Source organism: Pituophis catenifer, unplaced genomic scaffold (assembly GCF_029215685.1).
Source record: "Pituophis catenifer annectens isolate HBS135680 unplaced genomic scaffold, rPitCat1.0.hap2 SCAF_2, whole genome shotgun sequence".
Lineage (NCBI taxonomy): Eukaryota > Metazoa > Chordata > Lepidosauria > Squamata > Colubridae > Pituophis > Pituophis catenifer.
In genome coordinates, this window is record NW_027256882.1 from 112,986,179 (window position 1) to 113,013,145 (window position 26,967).

General features: G+C 36.4%; 1 protein-coding gene across 1 annotated transcript in view; it reads left to right on the plus strand.

Moving 5' to 3' along the window:
• The first annotated feature begins 16,734 nt into the window (after nt 1-16,734).
• The window catches only part of HTR4 (5-hydroxytryptamine receptor 4), a 162,552-nt gene continuing 152,319 nt past the window's right edge, over nt 16,735-26,967 (plus strand). Inside the window, exon 1 of the mRNA XM_070934398.1 lies at nt 16,735-17,234. Coding sequence (XP_070790499.1) covers nt 16,735-17,234 — 500 coding nt within the window. The remainder of the gene's footprint in view (nt 17,235-26,967) is intronic.

Below are 26,967 nucleotides of genomic sequence, written 5' to 3' on the forward strand. Positions count from 1 at the left end.
CCTAAGCAAAGCTCATAAAATCATCTGCTACAATGTTCTACCTGTCAATGATTACTCCAGCTTCAACCACAACAATACACGAGCACACAATAGATACAAACTTAAAGTGAACCACTCCAAACTTGATTGCAGAAAATATGACTTCAGCAACAGAGTGGTCAATGCCTGGAATGCACTACCTGCCTCTGTGGTTTCATCCCCAAAACCCCAAAATTTTAACCTTAGATTGGTTAAATCCTTAGATACTGTTGATCTCACCCCATTCCTAAGAGGTCTGTAAGGGGCATGCATAAGAACACCAGGGTGGCGACCGTCCCTGTCCTAATGTTCCCTTTTATTGTATTCATTTTATGTATTCAATTCATGCTTATGAATGAGCATGATATATATCTAAATATATATATAGATAATATATATTATCTAAAACTGTCAAGTATTTGCAAGCCATTGGCACATGTGTCATATAGACACCAGTGGAGGCAGAGAGTGTCTCCACCCAATGTGGAAAGGAGGAGCTTACCCTGAGTATAAAACCCCCTCCAACCTTTTCCACCTTGCTCTCTCCATCTCTCTCTCTTCATGTTTGTTCCTCATGAGACTTGATCTCTGTTGTACATAGTTAATATGCTTTATCATATGAATAAATACGTTTAAGACATTTATTTATGCATCTGCCTCTGAACTCTTCTATGCTCCTGGGTGTTTCTACGATCCCAATTCCACAAATACGTACTCAACAAATAAATAAAATAAAAATTAAAAAAAATTTAAAAATACAGTTATATTAGACATTGCAGCCATGAGTGGGAACATAAGGTTAGTCTCAAAATGGACTAGTAGATTATTGTTGCTAGATGGTCAAAAATTGGATTAGATTGAGGATTCTGAAAATCTTTCTTCATTTAATTTATAGTTTGTATCCCAGAGAGAAAGGCCTTTAATCTTCTATTTCTATCTGCTAATCCTTGTAATTTGAAGTCTGCCAAAGATAAAGCTTTTACTGGTAAGTCAAATTCTTGTATAGCAATTGAGCAGAGAGCTCTGCAAAGTATTGAGAAAGTGTTCACCAATACCTGACTCAAAAAGACATACTCCAACTTGTGTTCATTATATAGATATCAGCAATGCTGAATGTGTTTGAGGTGCATATGTTCCCATGTCTTTGTCCAGTGATTGATGATAGAGTTATATCCTTTAAACAGATTAACAAGTGGCCGCTTTGACTGCACTGCTAGAACTATAAGAAACTTCCTTGAGCTTATTGTCAGAGTTCTTGTAATTCAGGGCCAATAGTAGAATTGTAATTTGTAGAGTGTAGAATGATAATTAAAGTAGGGATGACATTATATCTAAAACTTCATTAAACCCATCCTTGCTTATAGCTGGAGATTTTAAAAAATCATTAATAGTCAGCTCTACTTATGTTATACATGGATTTTCTAACCTTATTTAAAGACTACATTAGAGTTTGAAGTTTATACCTTTTTAAACAAAACAAAGAACCAATGAGTCAACAAACTTATTGGTTCCAGTAATTAATCTTCTTTTATCTCAAGCTCCCTCATCTGTTATACTGTTTATTGCATGATGTTTCTGATAGACACTTCCCTTTTTTGCTTCCTCTTGGATGTGTTCCTAAGGAAAGATTGTTTGTTTACAAGGAGAATCTCATTTTTAATTCTACTGGAGACATTTGTGGGCATGTATGTCAGAAGAACTAATTGTGATCTATAATTGTGGTCTCTAAGACACTGTTTGAGGGTGACGATTCAAACTAAGCTTCCAAAAGCACTAAACATCTGCCATTGCTTTGCTAGATTTATTGTTCTTTGCAAATAATTATAAGGGCCAGGCTACAAAAAACCCCCAATAAAGATTTGTCTAGAGCAGAGGTGGGATTCACATAATTTATCTACCAGTTTGCCCAGCATCAAAAATGTGAGCGCGCCCACCTCCATGCATGTGCATGGCCTTCCGTTGCCTTCCATTGCTCGCACGCGTGGCTTCCACGCATGTGTTTGGCTTGAAAACGTGGCTAAATAGGATGGCATAGCGCCGGTTGCTACTATCAGTTCGCCTGAACTGGCTGAATACCACCTCTGGTCTAGAGCTATCTAATCGGGAATAAGCATGTGATAATTTGATGAAACTGTTATAAATGTGAGGATCATATCAGAGTAACTTGAATTGGGAAATCTTTATGGCTAGTGTTCACTTCCCTTAATGCGTTTCAGTGCCTTGTCTGCACAATTCCCCACCTCTCCCAAATTTCCTTGTGTCTGTTTTATAGTTTTATAGCTATATATTATAAAATACACTGGTTGATGCCATTGTTGTAGCAACAGCATGTTTACAAAATATAGAGTTAGAAACACAAGTACTTTTTCTATTTAATAGTTGGGTTCTTTGGTTTATATTTTATCACATGGAATTGTCCTATTCTAGCTGTTAAAATCTGGACCCAGCTCCTATTTCAGTGCAAGATTATACACCACTGACAAGCTGGGTGATTAGCCAATTAGAGCTGGAAACTTTGCAGGGAAAGAAGTGAATGGTTTTGTTTCCTTATAATAAGAAAGCAACAGTGGGGTTAAATAAACAGTAATTTTGCAACAATCTTGTGATTAGAGAACTGATTAGAGAGTAGCAGTTGGCTACTTCTTAAAACAGAGTATGAAATTCATGAGGAAACAGAGTGTTGTTTTCAGGAATAAAACAAGCCAAGTGTATTTTGATGGAATGAAATAGTGATTTGTTTTCTTGGTTTTTCTGCGGCAGTTTTATTCATTACAAAAATTAGCTTGATTAGTTGATTCATATTGATAAGTATGGAACTTTTTTTTAGTCCCATACCTATCAATATGAATCAACTAATCAAGCTATTTTTTGCAATGAATAAAACTGCCTACAGAAAAGCCAAGAAAACAAATCACCATTTCATTTTTTTAAAAAAATCTCCCTAGAACTTTGTAAGATCTCTTTTCAAAAGATGTACAATCTTCCCCCCCCTTCTTTGTTGTGTTAAACTAATTACAACATAGAAAGAAGTGGGGGGGGGTAGGGGTGAAATCCAGCAGGTTCTGACAGGTTCGAGAACCAGCAAATACCACCTCTGGCTGGCCCCAAAGTGGGGAGGGAATGGGGATTTTGCAGTATCTTTCCACTGCCATGCCCACCAAGCCATGCCCACTAAGCCACACCACACCCACCATGCCCACAGAACCAGTAGTAAAAAAATTTGGATTTCACCACTGGGGGGGTGGAATCCTAGGTTTTGTTCATTTACATTTGTGTATGTTTTACATGGGTTTCCAAATTCATTACATGAAAACTGCTTGATTTGCAATTTTGCTTGATTGGAAGTCTGATATTTTCTTGCCATAAAGACCATGAAAAAATATTACGTTTACCAGCTAGCTAGTAGATCTTTAGTAAAACTACATTTTCTATTTCAAAATAACTTGATAAAGGCATACCGCAAAACATTCATTTACACCACTGTTGGGATTGTTTTCCTAGAAATTAAGACTGTTTGCATTTGTAAATAGCTACTAGCAAGTAGCAACAGAATAATCTTTCACTTTCACTTTGACAAGTTTTCCTTTCCTGCTTAAGTACTAAGTCAAGAGGTGGGTAAGTTACAGCCATATTTGCCTCCTACTTCCAATTAATAAACCTCCATGGTATCATGCCCACATGGATATATGCCCACTTAATTTTTGGTGGTATGATATTTTTGTTCACTTGAACTCAGCCTCCATTAAAATCAGCCCGAATTTATTCCCTTTAGCTCTGTAGCCATCAATTTTAATTTTTTTTAAAAAGAAAATACTAGAACCTTAAATTTGATAAATGCTTTTAAGAGGTTTTGAATAAACCACAGCACTTTGAAACGAAAACTTGGTGGAATGCCATATATTGTTGGTATAAAGAGCCCCAAGGGTTCTGATATCTGTGCAAATGTTCACCATTATCCATCTGGGGCAATGGTGCAGATTTGACCACTAAGAACTCAATTGCCAAATCCAAAAACAACTTTTTAAAAAAACAAATCAACCAAGGAACAAACACATTGACAGGTAAGCAGGTTAATCTAATCCAGGGCAAAGAATAGAACAAGTTCCAGAGGAGAAAGAGGTTTGGTAGGATTCTCTGAAGGGAGATGAGCTGAGTAGCTTGGAAGGCATGGGACCAGGTTACCTTTGGAATCTGAGAAGGTATGTTGGAAACCCTGTCAGTTAAAGAACTTTGCCTTCAGTCGTGAGAATCTTCTCTGCCATTGTCCCTGACCCATAGAATATTTTCCTCCCAGAGGTGAGGCAGGCCCCCATTCCTCTGCCTTTGTGAAAAAAAAGAGTTAAAACATGGTTCTGTGGCCTTGTATGAGTATCCAAAGGGTTACTTAGCCCCGGGGATGGTTGGCACCCTAAGGGCCTCCTTCCCTTTTTAATAAATTTTAACAATTTTAATTATTGTTAAAATAATTATTTTAATTATATAATTATTATAATAATTATTATAATATAATATAACAACTATATAATTATTATAATATTATTATAATTATTATTTTAATTATTCTTGTGTCCTTCTTGAAATTTTAATTCTAACATTTTAATGCTTATATACTGTTTTTATATGGGTACCTCTTTGAGGGTGATTCAGAATAAAATGTGATAAACAAACAAACAAAAAAAATAAAGGCAAGCTCTGAATTGGTGGTTTCTTAAGGCCTGGTGTAATCTTCTATGAAAAATGGTTAGTAGGGTTTGTGTGCTAGCTTATAGGGCACCCTTGAGGAATAGTTGAGCTTTAAACATTTGGGGAGGAATGCTGGTTCTGCATGTTAGATTAAGAAACATCAGGTTAAAGTGAAAATTTTACTTGTATAAGGATTATTCTTATGTTATTCATGTTGTCTTGTATTCATGTGTGGACTGCACCAGTAGAGGCTAAACCAATTTCGTTGTATACATGATGTACAATGACAATAGAGGCTTTGAACTTGAACTTGAATTAACTATTCTCCACTCTTTGGAGGCCCAGATGTGATTTCTGGCTGTCTAGTAAGAGCTGCTGTGATCTGTGATCATTTTGATTAAACAGTGACATCTGACCAAGGAAGGCATACAGGTAGTCCTCGACTTATAACAGTTCATTTAGTGACCATTCAAAATTATAATGGCAGTGCAGAAGAGCCTTGATAGTACAGGGGTTTAGTGCACCCTGTTATTAACACAGCTGCCTGCAATTTCTGCTGGTTCAAATCACACCAGGCTCAAGGTTGACTCAGCCTTCCATCCTTTCTAAGGTTGGTGAAATGAGGACCCAGTTTGTGGGGGCAATAAGCTGACTTTGTATAAAATATACAAAAGTATGAAGGCTATTGCTTAACGCATTGTAAGCCGCCCTGAGTCTCTGGAGAAGGGCGGCATATAAATCAAATTAAAAAAAAAAAGTGACTTATGGTCGTGTTTCACACTTACAATCGTTGCAGCATCCCCGTAATCATGTGATCAAAATTCAGATGCTTGTTAACTGGCGTATTTATGACACTTGTAGTGTCCTAGGATCATGTGTTCACCTTTTGTGACCTGACAAACAATGGGGAAGCCGGTTTCACTTAACAACTGTGCTATTGACTTAACAACCATATTATTAACTTATCAACTGCAGTGATTTCCTGCAAGAAAGGTCATAAAATGAGGTAGAGCTTCACTTAACAAATGTCTCACTTAGCCATAGAAATTTTGGGATCAATTGTGGTTGTAAGTCGAGGACTACCTGTATTTTCTCATGGTGCCTACCCTCTGGAATGGAATTCTCCCCTAGACTTTTATGTGGTTCCCACCCTGATGGTATTCCAGAAGACCTTGAAAAGCTGCCTAGTCCCCCAGGCCCTTGAAGTATGGTGGATGTGGTCCCCTTGTTAGCTGGATCTTTGGCTTTAGATTGTGTTGTCCAAATGGATGTTGCTCTGTACATTTTGTATATGGCAATTTTTGTTAGATTTTGAGCCACCAAAAGCCAATTGCCTTGGAACCAGGCTGCACATAAAATAAAAATTCTAAATATTTTAGATGTATCCATTCTTGTGCAGATGCTTTCTCTTTTTAATGCTAAGTTTCTGCTGTTAGGTTCTGTTAAATTGCCAGCTCATTATTTTCACTATGGTGATGCAATCCCTTAAAGTGCTACAATAGGTTACAATACGTTTGTTAAAAGCTAGCCCACTTTACCAGCTACAGAAAATGATGCCACCATCATGCTTGCTGAATGCACCCACTTTGGTGGCAAGAAGTAAATAATGCAGACAGTTTCCTGATAAAAATAAATGGTTTAATTTTATTGGCTGGGAACATTTTTCAGAAAGACAGGTACGCTAAAATAAAGATACAAAACGATATAACAAAGCCAGCTAATGTCATCATGATTGCAGGTGCTATTAGAGGAAGAAATGGTTGGCATTTTAATATTTTCAGATCAAGACTACATTTGCTGTTTGGAAACTGATGGGTTTTGTTGGAGGACAGTGGTTTTGATCCTACAGAATAATTATTTAGCATATTTGTATACTGAAACAAATACAAATCCATAATTTTCCACTTCTTGCATGTATCTGCTATAAATAAATCCAGTGAATCACATTTCAAGAAAGGGTTCACAAGCTATTTAGTGTTTTTGTCTTTTAATGATTGAGTGAAATATAAATATAAAAGATGATATGTGAGGTACCACATTTCAATTTCAAGGGGGCTGGGATATCTGAATGAAAATAGACTTTTTTTTTTTAACCAAAATGATTTATTTCAGCTTGTCAGGATTATTACAACTGAGAAGGAACCAAATTATGATCTAAAATACTACCTTCAATGCTATTGTTGGAGTTGGTTTTCAGCAGGCCCAATTTATTTGCTCAGCCAATAGATAACCCTTAATAATGGAAAGTAATAAATAGCAGATAATAAATAAAAGCAATAATATGGTTGACAATTTTTTTTTTCTTGAAGGGATCCAAATTCTAGTCATAGTTTTTTCATCCACTGCCCCATTTTTGTTTAATTTTATTCTTTTAAAAAATTTCATATTTTGCTAGCATTTCCTGCTTTGACTGTGATGTTCGGTACTTAGTTGACTGTAGTTGAGCAACTTATAAATAGCTAGCTTGGCTTTGTTTAAAATGTCTCCACATTCATCTGTCTGGCTGTTCTTGTTATTCCAAGAAATATGCTTAGCCTGGGCAAGGTTATTTTTAAGGTGAGCATACTTTTAATGAATTACAAATTCAGTTGGTGAAGAACCAAGAAAGCAACAGTAGCTAGAAACTGCTTTGTGACATATTTTTATAATAGAACATATTGAATAATTTAGTAATAGATATTTAAAAGGGATTTTATACCTTTTGAATACCTATTCAGCATCTATTGCCTAACAGTAAAAGTGCCTCACAAAATCACTTTTTCTCAAATAGTGGGAGCTCTTTTTAAAATGGATTGTAGGAGGGATTCAGCTGCACAGATCATTCTTTGGTCTTCCCCACTCATGAGATGCAGCCACTTCCTTTGTTTGAACATCTACTTAAATACTGTTTAAATTATGATGGTCCTCTGCAAAATTGGGATAATTGTCAGTTGATCTCCACATTAATGATTGCTCTAATATCAGAAATGTAATGATACCTACTTCTAGGGATAAACTATGTCTAAAAGATGTTAAATGTGATGCAGAAATAGAAGAACCAGAAATGTTGGGTAATTTAAAAAAGTATGGATTACAAGATAGAATAAGCACTTAAAGTGAATTACAAATGACAAATCAAGAGAATGACCTTGATAAAGACTTTTTACTGAATATATAAAAGAAGTTGGTTAAAGTTTTGAAAATCAAAGTGAAAATAAAATTGATATACCCAGTGGTGGATTTCTACCACCCACCCGCCCGGATGTCATCACAGGCTCTCTGCGCATGCGTAGAAGCACTACATGCAAGTGAAGCGCTCACAGTTCTGAACTGGTAGCAAAGGTAAGTGGAACCTATTACTGGATATACCAAAGAATGATCCAGATAATAACTTTTTACTGGATTTACAAAAAGGATTATCTATAGCCTTGGAGAAGGCTTTGGGATAGGAAAAGGGGGAAAAAATCAAGAGAGACCAAACCCTACAACATATGAATGAATCAAAGGTCACAATTGTTAGAAGTAAATGGAAAGAACATAAAATTGGTTTGTCTCATCAGCTTTATCTAGGTTAAAGTGATTTCTTTTATAACAAAAAATAAATAAAATGATTGTATAAAGCTCTGGTAACCCTTTATGTACTTTTTGTTGACATCAGGACTGAAATGTGTAGATGAGAAGAGATATTTGTATGTAACTTTTTTAGGGGTGAAGAGTTTATCAAATTTGTTTTTAATTGTGATGAACATCTGAAATCACTTCTTTATATATTTCTTTCCCTTTATCTTACTTTCTGGTTTTTTGTTTTATTCTTTTTTCAGACTTTTTTTTTTCTATTTCTCTTTTTTCTGTGTTTAGTTTGTATTTGCTTTTACTATTGTGGTTAAAATCTTTAATAAAAATTATGGGGGGAAAAGAGTTAAGTATTTAAGCAGTGCAGATTTTTCATTCATAAAGTTCTTTTACTTGCAATTAAGTAGATTAGGAGAAACTATATTAACTACTTCCTGCACAAACAAAAAGTAATTATCTCCCACAGAAAATTAGGTGCTGCATTCTTTTAAATATTTATCCAAATACATTTAAAACAATTAAAATAATCATATTATTTGGATTTTTAAAATTAAAATACACGATAAAAATATTGTCAGTTTCATCAAATCAGCAAAATGATTACCACCAGTCAATTTTCCATTGCTTAAAAACAAAATGATCAGGGTAATTTTTTGATCCTTTATTTTACTTTTACAGTACATTACTTTTTTTTATACCATGGCTCCAGCCTTATAACATAATGCAAAGTTTTGTTCACCTTTGCTTTTAAATGTTTGACTGTTTTTGATGACGTGTTCTTTGCTACTGTGGATTGGGAAACTGAAAATTCTGGGAATAAGGAGAAAAAGTAGGTAATTTCTGTGCAAATGGTAAGCAGTGTGAGAAGTGTAGATTATTTATTTTAGAGCAATTTATGCAATTTATGAATAATATTAAAAATATGTTCCATAAATGAACAGTATATGTTACCCTTTGTGCACATGTATTTTTAAAAATGATAAACCACTTCTGCTTTGGATATGAAAGATTGATGTCATAAAGAAAACAACTGATAATTTTCCAGTTTTTGTTCAAACGAAGAAGCTTTTTAAAGTTACATATTTAGGTTTAGGACGTAGGGACAGGAAAGGGAAAATGTTGCCATCCTCTGCCTCCAAGTTATAGAACTTTAGGTTTCAGATGGAAATTCTGCTTACCTGCAGCTTCCAAAAGATCTCCAGTGGGCAAGTTAACTCAGACTTCTCACCTCTAAAGTGGCGGGGCAATTGTTTCTTTACAATAACAAATTTAGGTAAACCATTTACTGTTCTTAGTCTACTTCTTTTAGTAAAAATCTAATTCCCTGACAATTCCTGTTTTTTTGCCCTCTAGGTTCTTCCTTACCATGAAAAGTATTGGCTTCTCCTCTTATTCTTCCCTTTTAGGAACACTTCTAATTACATCTCCCTCACAAGCTGAAGTTACGCTTCCTAATAAAGGCAAAAAAATACATGGATTTGACCATGTTTTGGCATAGACAGTTATGTGCCACTGGGTGATAAAGATATGCTGCAGAAAAGTCTTCATTGGTCTGACTTGAGAGTGGTATAATTGGAATGTCAATTTTTGTTAGAGCTTTTATTACAAACAGAAGACTTGTAGGAGACAAATTACTCCTTTCATCTTTGCATGTAATCAATAGGCTTCAGACTGCGGGATGGAGGTCATACCATATTCAAAGACATCTGATGCAAAAACTTGGGACCTGCTTCAAGATAACAGTTGCCTCTAGATGACATGGGCAGCACATAAATCTAATAAAAAAATAGATAAAATAAAAAATAAAGGTGAAAAATATACATGTGCATACATTTCTTTTGATATTTTTGAATCTCAAATTCTCTTATAAGGAAGAAGACTCATTTCTTAATCAGATTGCTTGTTCAGCCCAAAAAATATCACGTGCTCACAATAAAAAAAAGAAAAGCTTAGACTGCTGGAAACCCAAACATGGGCTTTCACAATTCCTGGCTCTTCTGGTATTGCCAAAGACAAAAAGCAGACCATAATGGCCCTTAAGAAATTGGAGTTCTTAATATGGTTTCTCTTCCATTGGGATCTCTAATGAGAAAAGCATGGACTGTTTTGTTAAACTATGATTCTTTTGACCTATGAAATGTTTGAAGGTGCATTTCAGAGTCACCATTTGTGCATGGAATTTGCCAAGTGACCAAACCAAGAGATTGGCAAATAATCCCTAACAATATAAATGTTTTAATTATCATGTTAAAAAAATAGTATTGAGCTAGTTTATCTTTGACAGGCTCTGAAACAAGAACATCATCATTGGGTCAGACCTGGAAGCCATATTTTACATTTAGGCCTTCAGGCGTGCCACATCTTCTTTTGTGGGAAAATGGAAGGGGGGAATTGCATAGAGTGTAGATAATATATAGTCAAAATAACATTCATTTCTCAGAGTGTCAAGGATGCATTGCTCTGGCACCTGGAGTCAGATGACTGGGAGTTGTTCTCATTTGGACAGTGGATGATTGGACCATGTGATGGACAAGAGGGTGATGGGCAGGGACTTGAACTTTCACTTGGGTGGGGAAAACCCACTTTCAGATTCAGGTTTTCCCAGATGTGCCAATATGACATCTCTAATAAAAAGTAACTTTGAAGAAATCCAAGCCTCGGAGTTTTCTTTCATTGGGGATGTTTCTTGGAACCCTGACACATTGTTCATTAAACAGACTCCTGTTTCCCTTATAATGTAATTGTTAGGGGGAGTCATAGGGGATGTCTTGCTAAGTTGTTTTTAGAAATTGTTAGTCCTTTGAAGTAGATTAGATCAGCAAAAAAAATACTAAAATTCTAGTTAATTATTTTGGCTATGATATAAATTTTGAAAACCTCCCAGTATTTCCCCTTCCCTCAAAAGAAAGACAAGGCAAGACAATCTTGAATTTTCTTTCTCATATTTTCTTGTGTCGAGCTTTTATTTATTTTATTTTTATTTTATTTTGAATTTGTATACCGCCCTTCTCCCTGAGGACTCACGGCGGTGAACAGCCAAGTAAAAACATCAAATACAAATATTAAATACAGTTAAAAATATATAAATTTGGCCCCATTAATTAAAAACGATAAACAAAACAATTAAAAACACTTAAAAAAATTAGGCCAGCCCGGCTTGCTGGAAAAAGAAGGTTTTAAGGGCACGGCGGAAGGCACTGAGGTCATGGATTCTCCTTATCTCTGGGGGCAACTGATTCTAGAGGGTAGGTGCCCCCACAGAGAAGGCCCTCCCCCTGGGGGTCACCAGCCTGCACTGTTTGGCTGATGGTACCCCGAGGAGGCCCTCTCTGTGGGAGCGCACGGGTCAATGGGAGGTCGTCGGTGGCAGCAGGCGGTCTTGAAGATAGCTAGGCCCTATGCCATGGAGCGCTTTAAAGGTGATAACCAACACCTTGAAGCGCACCCGGAAGACCACCGGGAGCCAGTGCAGCTCACGCAGGAGCGATGTTACATGGAAGTGCCATGCTGCTCCTGTCACTACCCGCGCTGCTGCTTTCTGGACCAGTTGGAGCCTCCGGGTGCTCTTCAAGGGGAGCCCCATGTAGAGAGCATTGCAGTAGTCAAGGCGAGAGGTGACGAGGGCATGAGTGACTGTGCACAGGGAATCCCGATCAAGAAAGGGCCGCAACTGGTGAATCAGGCGAACCTGACAAAAGGTCCCCCTGGTTACAGCCGTCAGATGTTCCTCCAAGGACAGCTGCGTATCCAGGAGGACTCCCAGATTGCGAGCCCTCTCTGTGGGGGCCAAAGACTCGCCCCCAATAGTCAGTGATGGAGTCAACTGACTATATCGGGATGCCGGGAACCACAGCCACTCAGTCTTGGAAGGGTTGAGCTTGAGCCTGTTCCTCCCCATCCAGATCCGTACAGCCTCCAGGCACTGGGACATCACTTCAAGGGCATCGTTGGGGTGGCCTGGGGTGGAGATGTACAGCTGAGTGTCATCAGCGTACTGGTGGTATCTCACCCCAAAGCCACGGATGATCTCGCCCAGCGGCTTCACATAAATGTTGAACAGGAGGGGCGAGAGGACCGACCCCTGAGGCACTCCACATATAAGAGGCCTCAAGGTCGACCTCTGCCCCCCTGCCAACTCGAACTGCGACCGGTCGGAGAGAAAGGAGGAGAACCACCGTAACACAGTGCTCCCCATCCCCAACTCTCATGTTTTTCTAATGGAAATGCAATACTATGAGTACATAGCCAATTTGTGACTTTGGGCCAGTGTCCCTCAGTTCATCCGACCATGTAGAACAATATTTGGGAAGAAATAAAAAAAGGAGGGGAGAATATGTACACCATTCTGGACTGAAGGAAAAATGGCAAATGAATCAAATAAATAAATCCCAATGGATGGCTGAAAGGTACTAAAACAGTGGTGGCTAACCTTTTTGCCATCGTGTGCCAAAAGTCGGGGGAGTGGGGGGGGGTCACGCGCTTGTGTGCCCATATCCATAATTCAATGCGCCCCGTCCCCCTATGCATGCCCACATGACCCCACCGAGCTCCCCCGCTTTTGGCACGTGATGGCACGGTGGGCCAGGTAGGCCCATTTTTTGCCCTCCCAAAGCTCCAGAGGCTTTCTTAGAGCCTAGAGAGGGCGAAACGGCCTTTCCCCCCCGGGAGGCCCTCTGGAGGCCGGAAACAGTCTGTTTTCTGATTTCCGGTGGGACCTAGAAAGCTCTGGAACCTGGGGAGAGTAAAAAACGGGCTTTTCCTCCCCTGGAGGCCCTCCAGAGGCTGGAAACAGCCTGTTTCCCGACCTCCGGTGGGCCCGGAAGACCCAAAATTCAGCTGGCTGGTGTGTGCATGCACACCGGAGCTGAGCTAGGGCAATGCTCACGTGCCCACTGACATGGCTCCGCGTGCCACCTGTGGCACGTGTGCTATAGGTTCGCCATCACGGTACTAGAATAATCCTGGCTACTTCATACATGACACTTTGCCTTTGCTTTATTTTATTCTGCTTCACCCCAATATAATCTCCATGCAGTGGTGGGATTCAAGTAATTTAACAACTGGTTATCTGCCCTAATGATTTCTTTTAACAACCAGTTTGCCAAACTTCTCAGAAAGTTAACAACCGGTTCTTCCGAAATGGTGTGAACTGGCTGAATCCCACCACTGCCTCCATGGCATAAATTATTTCCATGGATTTTTAATGAGGATGTGTCTCAATTAAATTAGAATAAAGCACACCACTAGCACAGAATGTGATTACTTACCACTCTGAGCAACCCTATGGCTTTAAAAAAATAGTAAAATAATTTTATGGGAAATAATAGCTTATTTTTGGGGAACTTGAAGCCAAGGTTTTGATGTGAATCTGCCATTTGTTTCAATATATTGAATATTCCAGGAGATTCTGGCAAAGATTCACATAAGACCTATGTTTTTCTGAAAGAGAAAGAAAGATCTAACCATCAACTAGTTTGTTTAAAGCAGGAATTGATATAATTCAAAAGTATATATATAGCTCTTGGCTGAACATTTTCAGTGACACCTCTGATGGGATTTTCACAAGCAGTGAATTAATTGCCACAAAGTTCATATTTTTCCACTAACCTTCTATAATGCATTATTTAAGGAACATAATTAAGCAACACTCAAATATCTATTGTTTCGTTTTCTTTCGTTAAGGGTAAATCTGCTCTATAAGTGTATGAAAACAGATCTTAGAAACATTCCATGTATTTCTTTAAAAATAGCAAAAATACTATGTGATTTTTCTTTAAAATACCTCTTACTTAGGTATTTTTAAAAGTGGATTGGGAATAAAATTTGTTCTTGAAGAATATCCTGCCCTATAATTACTTAAACTGGATCTGACAGTTATAGCCAAGAAGGATTATAAGATTCTGGAATCCTAAATATGTAGTTGGTCTATTGTTAGCTCCTCTGATAACTTCGTATTGCTTAAAAGGTCATGAAAGTTAAATAGTGTTTGACTTGTGCCAAAAATGAACCGGAATAGCGTCACTCTTATCTAAATAATATAATACAGGAGAAATCTTTGGATATAGTACAGCCAAAATGATACACTTTTAAAGTCCAGTTAATTCTTTAAATTGAAGAGTTAAGTGTTTCACTCGCAAATTTATAGCAGAAAAATTAAGCCAATTAAGAAAAGTACTCCATTTTAAAAACCCTGGATAAATTCTGTAAAAGTTAGATAATTGATAGAATTCATGCCTCAAATGGCATTCTATACCTATGCACTTATGAGTTCTAGGTTAGATTGTTGCAATGAGTACCACATGCTTTGAAGACTAAAGCCCTCAAGCAATTGAAGACTGAAGTGGCAGGAGATACCAAAATATATTAGACCACCTATTTGTGATGTAAAAGATGCCATAATCATATAATACCTCAGATGTTCTGAGTGATGCATTAATTGTTAGTAGATAAATTGAAGATACTGATTATATGAAATGGATTGATAGCTAGTACAGAAAGGGAACGATTGGTATACAGGTAGTCCTCGACTTACGATTACAATTGAGCCCAAAATTTCTGTTGCTAAGTGAAACATTTGTTAAGTCAATTTTGTCCCATTTTACAACCTTTTGTTGCCACAGTTGTTGAATGAATGACTACAGTTGTTCAGTTGTTCAGTTAGTAACATGGTTGTTAAGTGACCATTGACTTTGCTTGTCAGAAGATTGTAAAATGTGATTTACATGACACTGTGACACTGCAACCATGATAAATATGAGTCAGTTGCCAAGGGTCTAAATTTTGATCAGGTGACCATGGGGATGCTGCAAGGTTCTTATGTATGAAAAATAATCATAAGTCACTTTTTTTCAGTGACATTTATTTTAATAGACTCATGACTGACAAATTAATTTATGCTAAAGAGGGCTCTGCATGGAGTTGCAGAATCCTTCCCGCCCTTCTCACGTAACCCCTCCTCATAAAGGACATACAGAAAATGTTTTTCTTTCTCCTAATTTTTGGCCTTATTCTTCCTTTTAGCTTATTTTCCTTTCTATCATTAAGATATATTCCATTATGTACTTTTGAGGCTATGCTGTGCAACATACAATTTTAATTAGGATATAGGCATCCTAATTGGATATCAAAATATATAACAAGAGAGGAAAAAGGTGTGTGTGTGTGCATGTGTGAGGAAAGAAGAACAAGATGTTGCAGGGAAGAGTACCTGATATCTTTGATTTGAGTGCAGATGGTGTGTGGGGGAGGCATCCTTCAGCTGCAGAAAGCTCTGGGAAGCTTTGCCAGTGATGGCATTTTCCTTCCAGCTTCTTTTTCAGTGATAAAATAAGAATCTCTTTGACCCTAAATTAATAATAGAGCAATAATTCTAGTTGTCAAGCTGGCCTGGTGAGTCAACAGAGATCACTTTCTGTGAGGCAGGTCCTGTGTTCTAATGCACCACGTTAAATTTAGGTTGATTCCCTCAAGGTTTTTTTTTCAGCTTTTTTACCTGACGTTGCCTGTCACATCATTTCTTGAATAATTAATCTCCAAGAAGTTAACATTTTTCTTATCTGACGTTGCCTGTCACATTGTTTCTTGAATAATTAATCTTCAAGAAGCTAAAATTGGGCCTGTCACAATTGTGTTATTCCATGTTCTAATCAAGAAAAGAAGCAACCTAGAACTAAGGAGAAATATCCTAACAGTGAGAACCGGTCAAACTAGAAGTTGTGGTTGCTCTATCACTGGATGCTTTTAAGAAGAGATTGGACAGTGGACAGTCACTTGTGTGGAATGGTATAGGCTCCTGCTTGAAGTTGATGGTATAGGCTTGATGGTATAGGGTCTCCTGTTTGAGGAGGGGGCTGGACTAGAAGACCCCCAAGGCCCCCTCCAACTCTGTTAATCTGTTCTGTAGTATTAAAAACGGTGACAATATAATTTTTTTAAATGTCAAAATTTATTGAATGTAAAGAATTTTTATTTTGTTGAGGTTGATTTAGGGTCCAGTTGTTTTATAACTAGAAATGAATTTATTAATGCTGTATTTATAATGTTAAAAAAATAGGGTTTATGCAGTAGAAAAAATGGTGGCAGGTTATTTCTTAATTGCTCTGAATAGAAACATTTTAATTGAGCTGCTTTCAGTTTCTATACCTAAATTTATATTTCGTGTTATATATACATATATAAATATGTATATTTATATATGTATGTATACACATACATACATACATACATACATACACCAGAAAATATAACTAGACAACTTTGGGGACTGAACTTTTTAAGTGTGAACCTTTACGAAGCATGATGCTTTAATATATGCCGATAAGTTACTTCAGTCAAGCTAATTAAAGTGTTTCTAATACTAGCTGTGCCTGACTGCACTTGCAGATGGATTATATGCTTTCTAACAGATAGGAAGCAGCAGGTGAAGCTAGGTTAAAAATCACATTGAATACCCATTCAATTAGCACAGGAGCCCCACAGGGGATGTGTGCTCTATTACTCTTTTCTCTATATTCCAATGATTGCACCTCAAAGGATCCCTCTGTTAAAGTACTGAAGTTTGCAGATGATACAACAGTCATTGGTCTCATTCAAGACAATGATGAGTCTGTATATAGACAGGAGGTAGATCAACTGGCCCTGTGGTGCAGCTGGAACAACCTGGAGCTGAACACTCTTAAAACTGTAGAAAGGATAGTAGATTTTAGAAGAAGCTCTCCTATTCTGCCACCTGTTACAATATTAGGCAACACAGTATCAATAGTAGAGACCTTCAAGTTTTTAGGTTCTATTATCTCCAAGGACTTGAAATGGACACCTAACATTATAACCATCACTAAAAGAGCACAACAAAGAATGTTCTTTCTACGTCAACTCGGAAAGCTCAGATTTCCCAAAGATCTGCTGATACAGTTCAATAGAAGAATTATTGAGCCTGTCATTTGTACCTCTGTCTGGTTTGGCATAGGAACCAAACAGGACAAGTAAAGATTCAATGGATAGTTAAAACTGCAGGAAAAAACAATTGCAACCAGCCTGCCTTCCATTGACGATCTATACACTGCATGAACAAGAAAGAGGGCTGAGAAAGTATTTACAGACCCTTAACATCCGGGACATAAACTGTTTCAATTTCTCCCCTCTGGATGCCCCTATAGAGCATTGCATGCCAAAACAACAAGACACAAAGACAGTTTTTTCCCCTGTGCCATCACTCTGCTGAACACCTAATTCCCACAATGTCCTAAGCCTAAAAATATTTGGCCTAGATATGTAGTAGGGCTGTATTGATATTGTCATTCCCATCTTCTATTCTTTCTCATCTTCTCACCTTTCCTACTAGCTTCTCCTATTGGTATCTATGATTTATCATTTCTAACTATCTGATGAAGTCTATACCTGTTGTATATTATGATTAATGATAGTTACTTTGATCTATGATATATGGCCTATCACTTTGTTGTTTATATGTACACTGAGAGCTTATGCACTGGAGATAAATTCCTTGTCCAATCACACTTGGCCAATAAAGAATTCTATTCTATTCTGCGCTGTTCTGTTCTATATATATGGTAGGAGCTGTAACTATGCTAAGATATATGGATCTCACTATGCCTTTTGTGTTGCAGGTTTGGGCAGGATACTTCTGAAACTCAAGGAAGTCTATTCACTAACAAATTCTTATTACAAGCGCCTATATTATACAAAATATGGGCTTGTAAGATAAACAATAACAGCAGCCACACTTAATGGTGTGTTAATTCAAGCTTAATGGAGTTTATCTCCAGTTCTATGGAGTTTACCTCCACATCCCACTAAATACTTGTGTATGTTAGATGGGAAGTTAAGGTGAGCATTTGAAGATGCATTTGCAAATTTGCTTAGCACAATAAAAGGCTAACAATCTGTCTGAATGGACAATATTTCCAAACTGATATTTTTCATGTTTTCAAATCAGAGATACTGTATATCTTTCCTCCAGGTCTTGATATAAGAGCTTGTTTGAATTGATGTATTACTATCTATATTCAGCCTGTTGTTCTCTTCCCTCTTGCCCCCTTCAACCTTTTCTTAAAAGCAGGAAGAAAATTTGGAATGCACCAAATGTCTATTCAGTGTAGCATCTTGCTTCCATAATCATCAGTCAATGCTTTTAGGCCACCAGGAAACTAATTTAAAGCAATAATAGTTTCCCAGTGTTGCTACCCAGCAACCAGTATGATGTGCTTGAACTGAAATGTTCTATTAACTGTAGGACAATGAATCAATTGCCATTCTATCAATTCAATCAAAATCTCCCTGTCTCTCTTTCTCTCTCTGTCTCTGTCTTTCTCTCTGCCATAAGAGCTACTGAAGTTCTTGTCTTCCTGGACCCCATTCCTGCTATAGAATAAAAAGGAAAATATGACTCGTAGGAATAGTAAAGCTAGGTTTTTCCACAGAGATCCACATTATCATGAGACATTTTTGCATAAATATGCTTTTTGATAAAGTGAAGTGAAGGATTTATCTGAAAACTTTAAGAATTTCATAGCACTTGTTTTCTGGAATGTCTTCCACAAAGAACAATTTCATTTGAAAGTGAAATGTGTTTCCTGATTCCAACATGGATCCTGAATATCCTGAAAGTGAAAGATAGTTTTTATGTTATAGCAATAGCAATAGCAACAGCACTTAGACTTATATACCATCCCATAATGTCTTACAGCATTCTGTAGATGATTTAAAAGATAGAAGCATTATTTGTATATTGCCCTCAACAATCTGACCTTGGAAGGATAGAAGTCTGAGTCAACCCTGAGCCCTGCTAGGATCGAACTCCAGGCTGTTGGCAGAGTTTGTCTGCAATACTGATTTTAACCACCTGTCACCAAGATTCATGTTATGTTTGTAAAGTGGAATGTCCACATTTTTGATAGATATAGTTACAGGGCAGAACTTGAAATGAATACATAATATATTGACATTAATATTTTTGTATGAGATAATATAAATGCCATTCAAAATAGTTTTGGGATGGCATGCTTCTGATTCTTTGGGATAGTAATTCCTACCATAGATTTAGACATCCGTTTATTTCCAGATGATACTTGTCACAGTCATATTTGCCTTTCCATAAAACAGTGTGGAACATTACCCAGAGTGTTTACAGCATTTTAACAAAAGAAGACATGCTATATCTTAAGATTGTCTTTGATAAGAGGATATGGGAACAATGGAAACAGGAAATCTAAACAGCATTAAATCAGAACTAGAAGAAATGACCTATCCGCTTTATATTCCCAGCTCTCTTAAGTATATCTCTTTGACTGTAACTCTAAATATTAATGCTTCCATTTCCAGTTCTGTCCTGCTAACATTGCAGACTAATACTGTATATTTTTGAAACTGAAGTATAAACAGAGAGAGCTAACACAGGTATTTAATTGACTCTCCCAATAATTACTTTAGGAAGTTTTATTTCTTTGGATGGAAATTTCTCATCCCACTCTGCTTCAGATGATAAAATTGGAAGCAGCAGATGAAGCTACATAGGAACAATAGGTATACCACCATAATTTTGCTTATGCGGAAAGGAAAAATGACATCTGGCAATTGTAGATGGAAAATCTGTTTATTAGACGACAAAACATTCTCACTGATTTCAAGTATAAACTTGTCAGCTTTATTTCTTTAATATATTTCTAGGGTTAGATGATTAGGGTTTTTTTATGTTTCTTCACATTCTACACTATTCTTAGTTGCTAGATATTTCTTTATTTATTTATTTTGTCGCATTTCTATGACGCCCAACTCCCAAGGGAGATACAAGAGAAGACTTCAGCAAATAACTGTTTTTGCCAGCACAGCTTTGGAATGACTGTGTTGTTGTTATTATTAGAGTACATACTGTATATCTAGATTTTGCACCTGGCTTTAGTTGCCGCCTCCTCACCTTTCCACAAAAAGATACTTTGGAGGTTGCAAATACTCTGGAGAGATGGCTGAGACTATTACATCTGTCAGTACTGCATGTTTTATATTAATTGAACCAAGGAGAATGGCTCAAAAGATTTCAAAGTCTACCTACCAGATTATTTAGATGCTTCCAATTTAATTGTCTGTTTTGCTTCAGTAGTCAATTATATTTATAGTTATTACTCTTATTCTTTAGTTACCTTTTATACATCTTTCTCTGCCAAAGATATCTTAAAGTACCACAGAGTTAGGATAAACATTCAGTAATTATGATCTTTGGGAATATATATAGTCTTTAATAAGTATCTAATACATGTCACTTTAGCACTTCTTGAAATGTCAATGTATATATAGGCTGCTCCCAAAATAATCACTTTACCAGCAAAAGTCTGTCTGCTTCTCACTTTTTGCCACACTTTTTGCAATTTTGCCATCACCAATAAGACCTACTTTGACTTGTCAAAGTATTTATATACCAACACAGTTTTGAACCTGGCACCGAAACTAAAAGGCAGCCTGGATGATTGCTTCTGCTCTGTGTAATGTATGTGTAATCAAGACCTCTACACATCCTTACTTCCACAAGTGTACTAGCTGAAGTTTCAAATACCAACAATTTAGCCATGTTTATTAATAGATAATATGTTTTTTGAAAATATATCTTTGTTTTAAATAATAATAATATAAGCTTTTATTAAGAGCATTGTTGGTGTAGAGTAGAGTAGAGTAGAGTAGAGTAGAGTAGAATAGAATAGAATAGAATAGAATAGAATGGAATGGAATGGAATGGAATGGAATGGAACGGAACGGAACGGAACGGAACAGAACAGAACAGCCTGTAGCCTCTTCTGTACTACAGAAGAGCCTGTAGTACAGTGGACTAAAGCACTGTTATTAACATCTGCGGCTTGCAATTACTGCAAGTTCAAATCTCACCAGGCTCAAGGTTGACTCAGCCTTCCATCCTTTCAAAGGTAGGTGAAATGAGGGTCCAGATTATGGGGGCAATAAGCTGACTTTGTATAAATATATACAAAAGTATGAAGGCTATTGCTTAACGCATTGTAAGCTGCCCTGAGTCTCCGGAGAAGGGCGGCATATAATTTAAAGCAAAAAAAAAAAAAAGAGAGAGAGAACAGAACAGAATAGAATTCTTTTCTGAGTTGGCACAGGAAGAACATTGTTGTGCTTTTTTGATGACATTTTTGATGTTAGGTATCCATTTTAAGTCCTGAAATATTGTAGAACATAGAAACTTGAAGATCTCTACTGCTGATATTGTGTTATTTAGTATTGTAAGAGGCGGTAGAATAGCAGGGCTTCTCCTAAAATATTTCTTAATATTTCTAAAATGTAGTTCTTAAAAGAAGGAAAGGGAAATGAATACATATATATACATACACACACACACACACACACACACACACACACACACACATACATACACAGACACATAAGATGGGTAAAATGAGGACCCAGATTGTTGGGGGCAATATGCTGACTCTGTAAAAAGCACTTAGAGACGGCTGTAAAAGCACTATGAAATGATATACAAGTCTAAGTGTTATTGCTATTGCTATATGTGTGTGTGTGTGTGTGTGTGTGTATGTATATATATACACACACTGTTTCATTTTTAAATAATTCAGTCCATTGGAACTGGGTGGCTAATATAAATAAATAAAACCAAATAAATATTTTTTTAAATAGAAAAAAAAATTGAAAATGTCAGGTTGGAAATGCTGCTTCTTTTTCTTTCTTCTACTTAACTTTCTGCCTATAGAGCCCTCAAGATGGTGAATAAGTATTTTTTTAATATAGAAAACACACTTAAACACACACACACAGAGTTTCAATTCAGTGTCAGCTAGCTCAAAGTAAAAAGGCCTGATGAAAGAGGAAGGTATTTATCCTTTTCCTAAAAGCAGACGAGTGGGGGCTGAGTACAGCTCCTGAGGAAATGCACTTCAAAACACAGGAACAACCCAAGGAATAGCTTTTTTCCATCTTCCTGATAAACACATTTTTGGAAATGAAGATATTTTCGAGAAGATCTACTGTACTGATTTGGTGCCCATGTAGATTCGTATCAGGATAGGTGATTCTTCAGCTATATTCCCTCTAAACTTGTTGATAGATAAATATAGCAGGTTTGAGGAAAGGACAGCACAGAAGCTTTCAACAAAGAATTGAGAGAGTTAATGCAGGAGAAATTCTTTTTTTAAAAAAGCTTCACGAACTATATTTTAAAAGTTTTTACTCCCTTGCATTTCTGGAAGGTATAATACTTACTGATTTGTCCTTTTGAAATAAAGTAGCTTTGCATTCTCTGATCACTCAGTTTTTATGACAAGTGGAATAGTTGATGGACTAGTTGTTTCCTTCTTGGAAGGCTGCCCTTTTCACTGGTTTCAGTGGGACACCAAGATAAGAGGGGTACATTGGTGAGGTTTGGCCATCTCTAGATAGTAGTGGCAGCAATGAGGCTTTCAGGTCATGTTAGCTGGCAGAAGCAAGCTAGCACAGTGCCAAAGAAATAGGCAGGCTGCACAGAAAGCCTTTGACAACCCCTTGCTCCATCTTTTTTAAAAAATTAATTGTTTGGCCCTCATTTAAGCAGTAAGATCTATAAAACCTAAACAAATTTCTATAATAAAAAGGAACATAACATTTTTGTTTTTCTCTTTTATGTCTGAGAAAATGTCTATTAAGTGTGAGCCCCTGTGTTATAAGAGAAAAATGTTTCAGTTAAATATAAACTTGTTATCAGCTCTTCATCATATTTTTATATCTTATTTATATGACTTGGAAAAGTATTTATAAGGGGTCATGATGGAAGCTTCAGTGTGCTACTGTTGGACTACTTAAAATCAATGACTATTTATCCCTAAGTTTCAATTTGCATTGCTGAATCAAGCAATACAGTATTTTCACAATTGGAAAAAAAAAAAAAGAAAAGAAGAAGAAGAAGGAAGAGGAGGAAAATAACAAAAACATATCATCATCACCATTATCATCTCACCAAACTACGATCTTAAGTGGAGATGTAAATCCCCTTATCCCATGACAGGATTCTAATCATGCATCCTACTCCCATTAAAAGTTACTTATAAAAAACATTGAATTATAAAGATGTTGTCACATCTAACCTGGTCCTCAGGCAATGTAGATAAACTTCAGAATAAACTGAGGTTTATTCACTGACTCTCTAAAACATGTTCATATAGGACTGTTAGATTCTAATATCACCAACAGTTTTCTGTTAGGTGAATCATCAGCTCTCTGCGCAAATAAGGCCACCTTCATGTACGTGATGATATTCTAATAGTGAACCCAGATTCAGGAGGTGTAAGTATTAAACAATCAATTTTTGTTCATTCATTCTGAAACAAATTGGAATATGTCAGAACAGGGAAGAAAGTTATCCTTTCTACTTAATCTGACATCACAGGCCACCTTCATTTTTTCCCCAATTTAATTTAATCTTGCACAAACAAGATTGTGGAAGCCAATATGTTCAGGCAATACCATTAAGCATTAATGGTATTTTTGTAACTAAGTTACAATAGACATGAATAAATGTTCCAATAGATATGGTCCAATAGACATGAATAAATGTTCTTGGGCAAAATGCCATCTAAGTGATCAATTAATATTTTCTTCCTTCCTAGCTGTTGGTGCCAATGAAGTTATGGTAAGTTATCTAGTTTAACTGAGGGTAGAAAACATGTTCTGGAAAGACTATGTGAACAGTCTTCAAAAAACAGTTAATTTTGCTTTCTCCTTGGTTGGGCTCATATTATAGAGCAAGTTATTCTCAAAATTTAGATTAGGTCTTAAATATAACATTAAATTAAAATAAAGCAAACGTTAACAAATATCTTTATTCAAGTCTGTAGCAGGTAACATTTGAAGTTTTCCTTAGGTAAGAAATTATTAGATCAATATATATGAAACATAAATTCATTGGCACAGAAAAGCTTGTTGTGGATTCCTAAAGTCAATATTTTATAGCTTGGTAGACTGATATTTTTGATTAAAGGTCATATGCAATTCATGAGACTTAAACTTTAAATTATGCACCAGAGGGAACTCTGAGAGGATTCATTCTACATTAGTTAGACTTCATTGCTTATTTTGAATTTACTTATAACATCATGAACACCTTCATGTTTTTTTGGCAGCAAAATGTAAATGGATTTCTACTTTCTTTTTCTACCTTCTTCCAGAGTGTTTTTCTATCTTCCCAACATAGCCTTGAGGTTTCCTGGTAGTCTCCTATCCATGTACTGACTAGGCTTGATTCTTTTTAGCTTCTGAGCCCAGACAAAGTCAGTTAGCTATTCAGTCAGACATCTGCTGAGATATTTATTATTTCCATACTACAGAGAATTTGTTGAGGATTGTTTCTTCAATATGTCCCCGCTTATAAAACTAACAATTTTGTTTTTAATAGGTTATTAAACTAAATATAATGTGTGATCCAACATGTGAATAAATCTAAAAAAAGAAGGTAATTGTGGAGAAATGAGCATGGGAAAGAAATGGAAAGGAATAAGTCTTTTTTGCCTTAACGCAAAGTCAAATTTAGCAGAAAATATCATTATTTATGTAGCTTCTGAGCAAGAATAGCTAAAAGAAAGTAGCATAATCCTATATAGTTTCATATTATGCCCTTTCAATTATTATTGGCCACATCATTTAGAACATCTGTAGGCCCTGTTACTATCTTATACCTTCACCAAACATAGCACTGTGAATCATCTTGTAATTCTGTTTATAATAGTTGTTGAATTTAACAGTATTGTTGAGTTTTATAACAACCTATGGATGATTTAATAAATATGGAGGAATCTGGAACTGTAGACTAATATAGTGTAGGCTGATTTGAACTTAATAAAGGAATGCTGAAATAGATTCTCATGCAAAATACAATTATTTACCCAATTTCTGTATGTACTGTTTAGTTTGTATGATCAAAATGATAAACATATTTGATTTATGCTGCAGCTACTATAGAGCAACGGGTGGGATCCTGAACTAGGATTGGGAAAGTCCAGGATCACTAACCCTAACCCTGTGACTAAGACGGGATTAAAAATATGAGAAGAACAGTTCTATTAAATTTAAATTCTAAATTCTATTATTAAGGTTATGGTTGCTGAATATCTAAAGTGCTGCCACAAAGAAGATGTCACCCCATTCTGCAAAGCATGTGAAGGGAGAACAAGGAACAATGGATGGAAACAAATCAAGTAGAGAACCAAACCATAACTAAGGAGATATTTCACAATTGATCAGTGGAACCACTTGCCTCCAGAATTGTGGGTGCTCCAACAGTGGAGGTTTTTAAGAAGAGATTGGACACAACCATTTGCCTGAAATATTATAGGTTTCCTGATTGAGCAGGGAGTTGGAGTCTACAAGACTTCCAAATTCTCTTCCTACTCTGTTATTCTGTTATCTCTTTTAAGATGATAAAAGGAATCTGCTTTAGAAATTTATTTCTTTAAAATAACATTATTTTCCTTCCCATTTTTCAGCAGGATCTGTTTGAAAAAGAGATACTACATAAATGTATATGAAATACCAACTCTTTAATAATAACCCTCTCTCTTAGGACTACACTTCTTCTGTGGATGCTGAGGTCCCAGTTTTTCATGCCTGTTGCCTGTGATGGATGTGAGGTAAGAAATACTGTATAGTCTTGTCTTTTGTTTGTAAAGGAAATCCAAAAACAAGCAATAGTGATAAAATGTGTTCAATGCACTCTTCATCTTTTCCTGTTGCCTTGTGATGAAGCTCAGGATAGAATAAGTCAGGAAATTGGAAGATATCTTTTAGTGCATGTTGCTTAATGCTTTTCAAGAGGAACAAATTCATAGGGCACATACCAATCAAAGATGACTCTGCCTTATCTTTTGTGCCCTGCAATGTAAAGAAAAACATTGGACATTTTCATCATAGTATCACTAGCTAAAACACAAAGTATCTTCCATACACTTATTCTACAGTTTATTAATGGCGCACTTTTGTGTGCTTGCTTCTTCAGTTTTATCTCCTGCTTCTGAAGTTGAAAATCCATCTGCAGAAAGGGTCAGTGTTTCCTAACCTCAGCAACAATAAGATATATGGATTTTGACTCCCATAATTCCCTAGCCAGCATGGGTGGGGCTTGGTGAGGAAATCTGCGAGTCAAAGTCTACACACATCTTAAGGCTGTTGAATTTGGAATAGGAAATAGAGTAAGCCATGAACTTAAAGATCTAGAGGTTATTGCTATTCTGACAAGCACTGATATGTTCCTCACCTTTTATGAGGTAATAGAAAAGAGAAGGAAATGAACTAGAAAGGATAAATGGGCCCAGCCTGAATAACTCTAACTTTCCTATTAAATCTGTAAAATTGATAAATTTATCAAGGTGGAAAGTTGGTGGGATCAAGCTGAAAATGTTGGCCAAGTCACATATGGCAGAAAAAAGTACTGAAGTGGTGAATTCTTGATTAATACAACTTGTATGAAATTAATATTTGCTGAAATATGCAGAGTAGTATAGTATTTCGTTAACGCTTCAGCAAAACAGACTAATAAATTTTCAGACCCAATTTATTTTTATCTGTAGGTATTGTATACTTTGAAACAAAACATATTGAACAAAATGTGCTAAAATGAAAATGCTACAAACTGATCCCTTTTGCTTTTATGCAGAAAAAGCAGTATGTAGTTTAAGAAGGCTAGTTTGTATACATCTTTAGTTG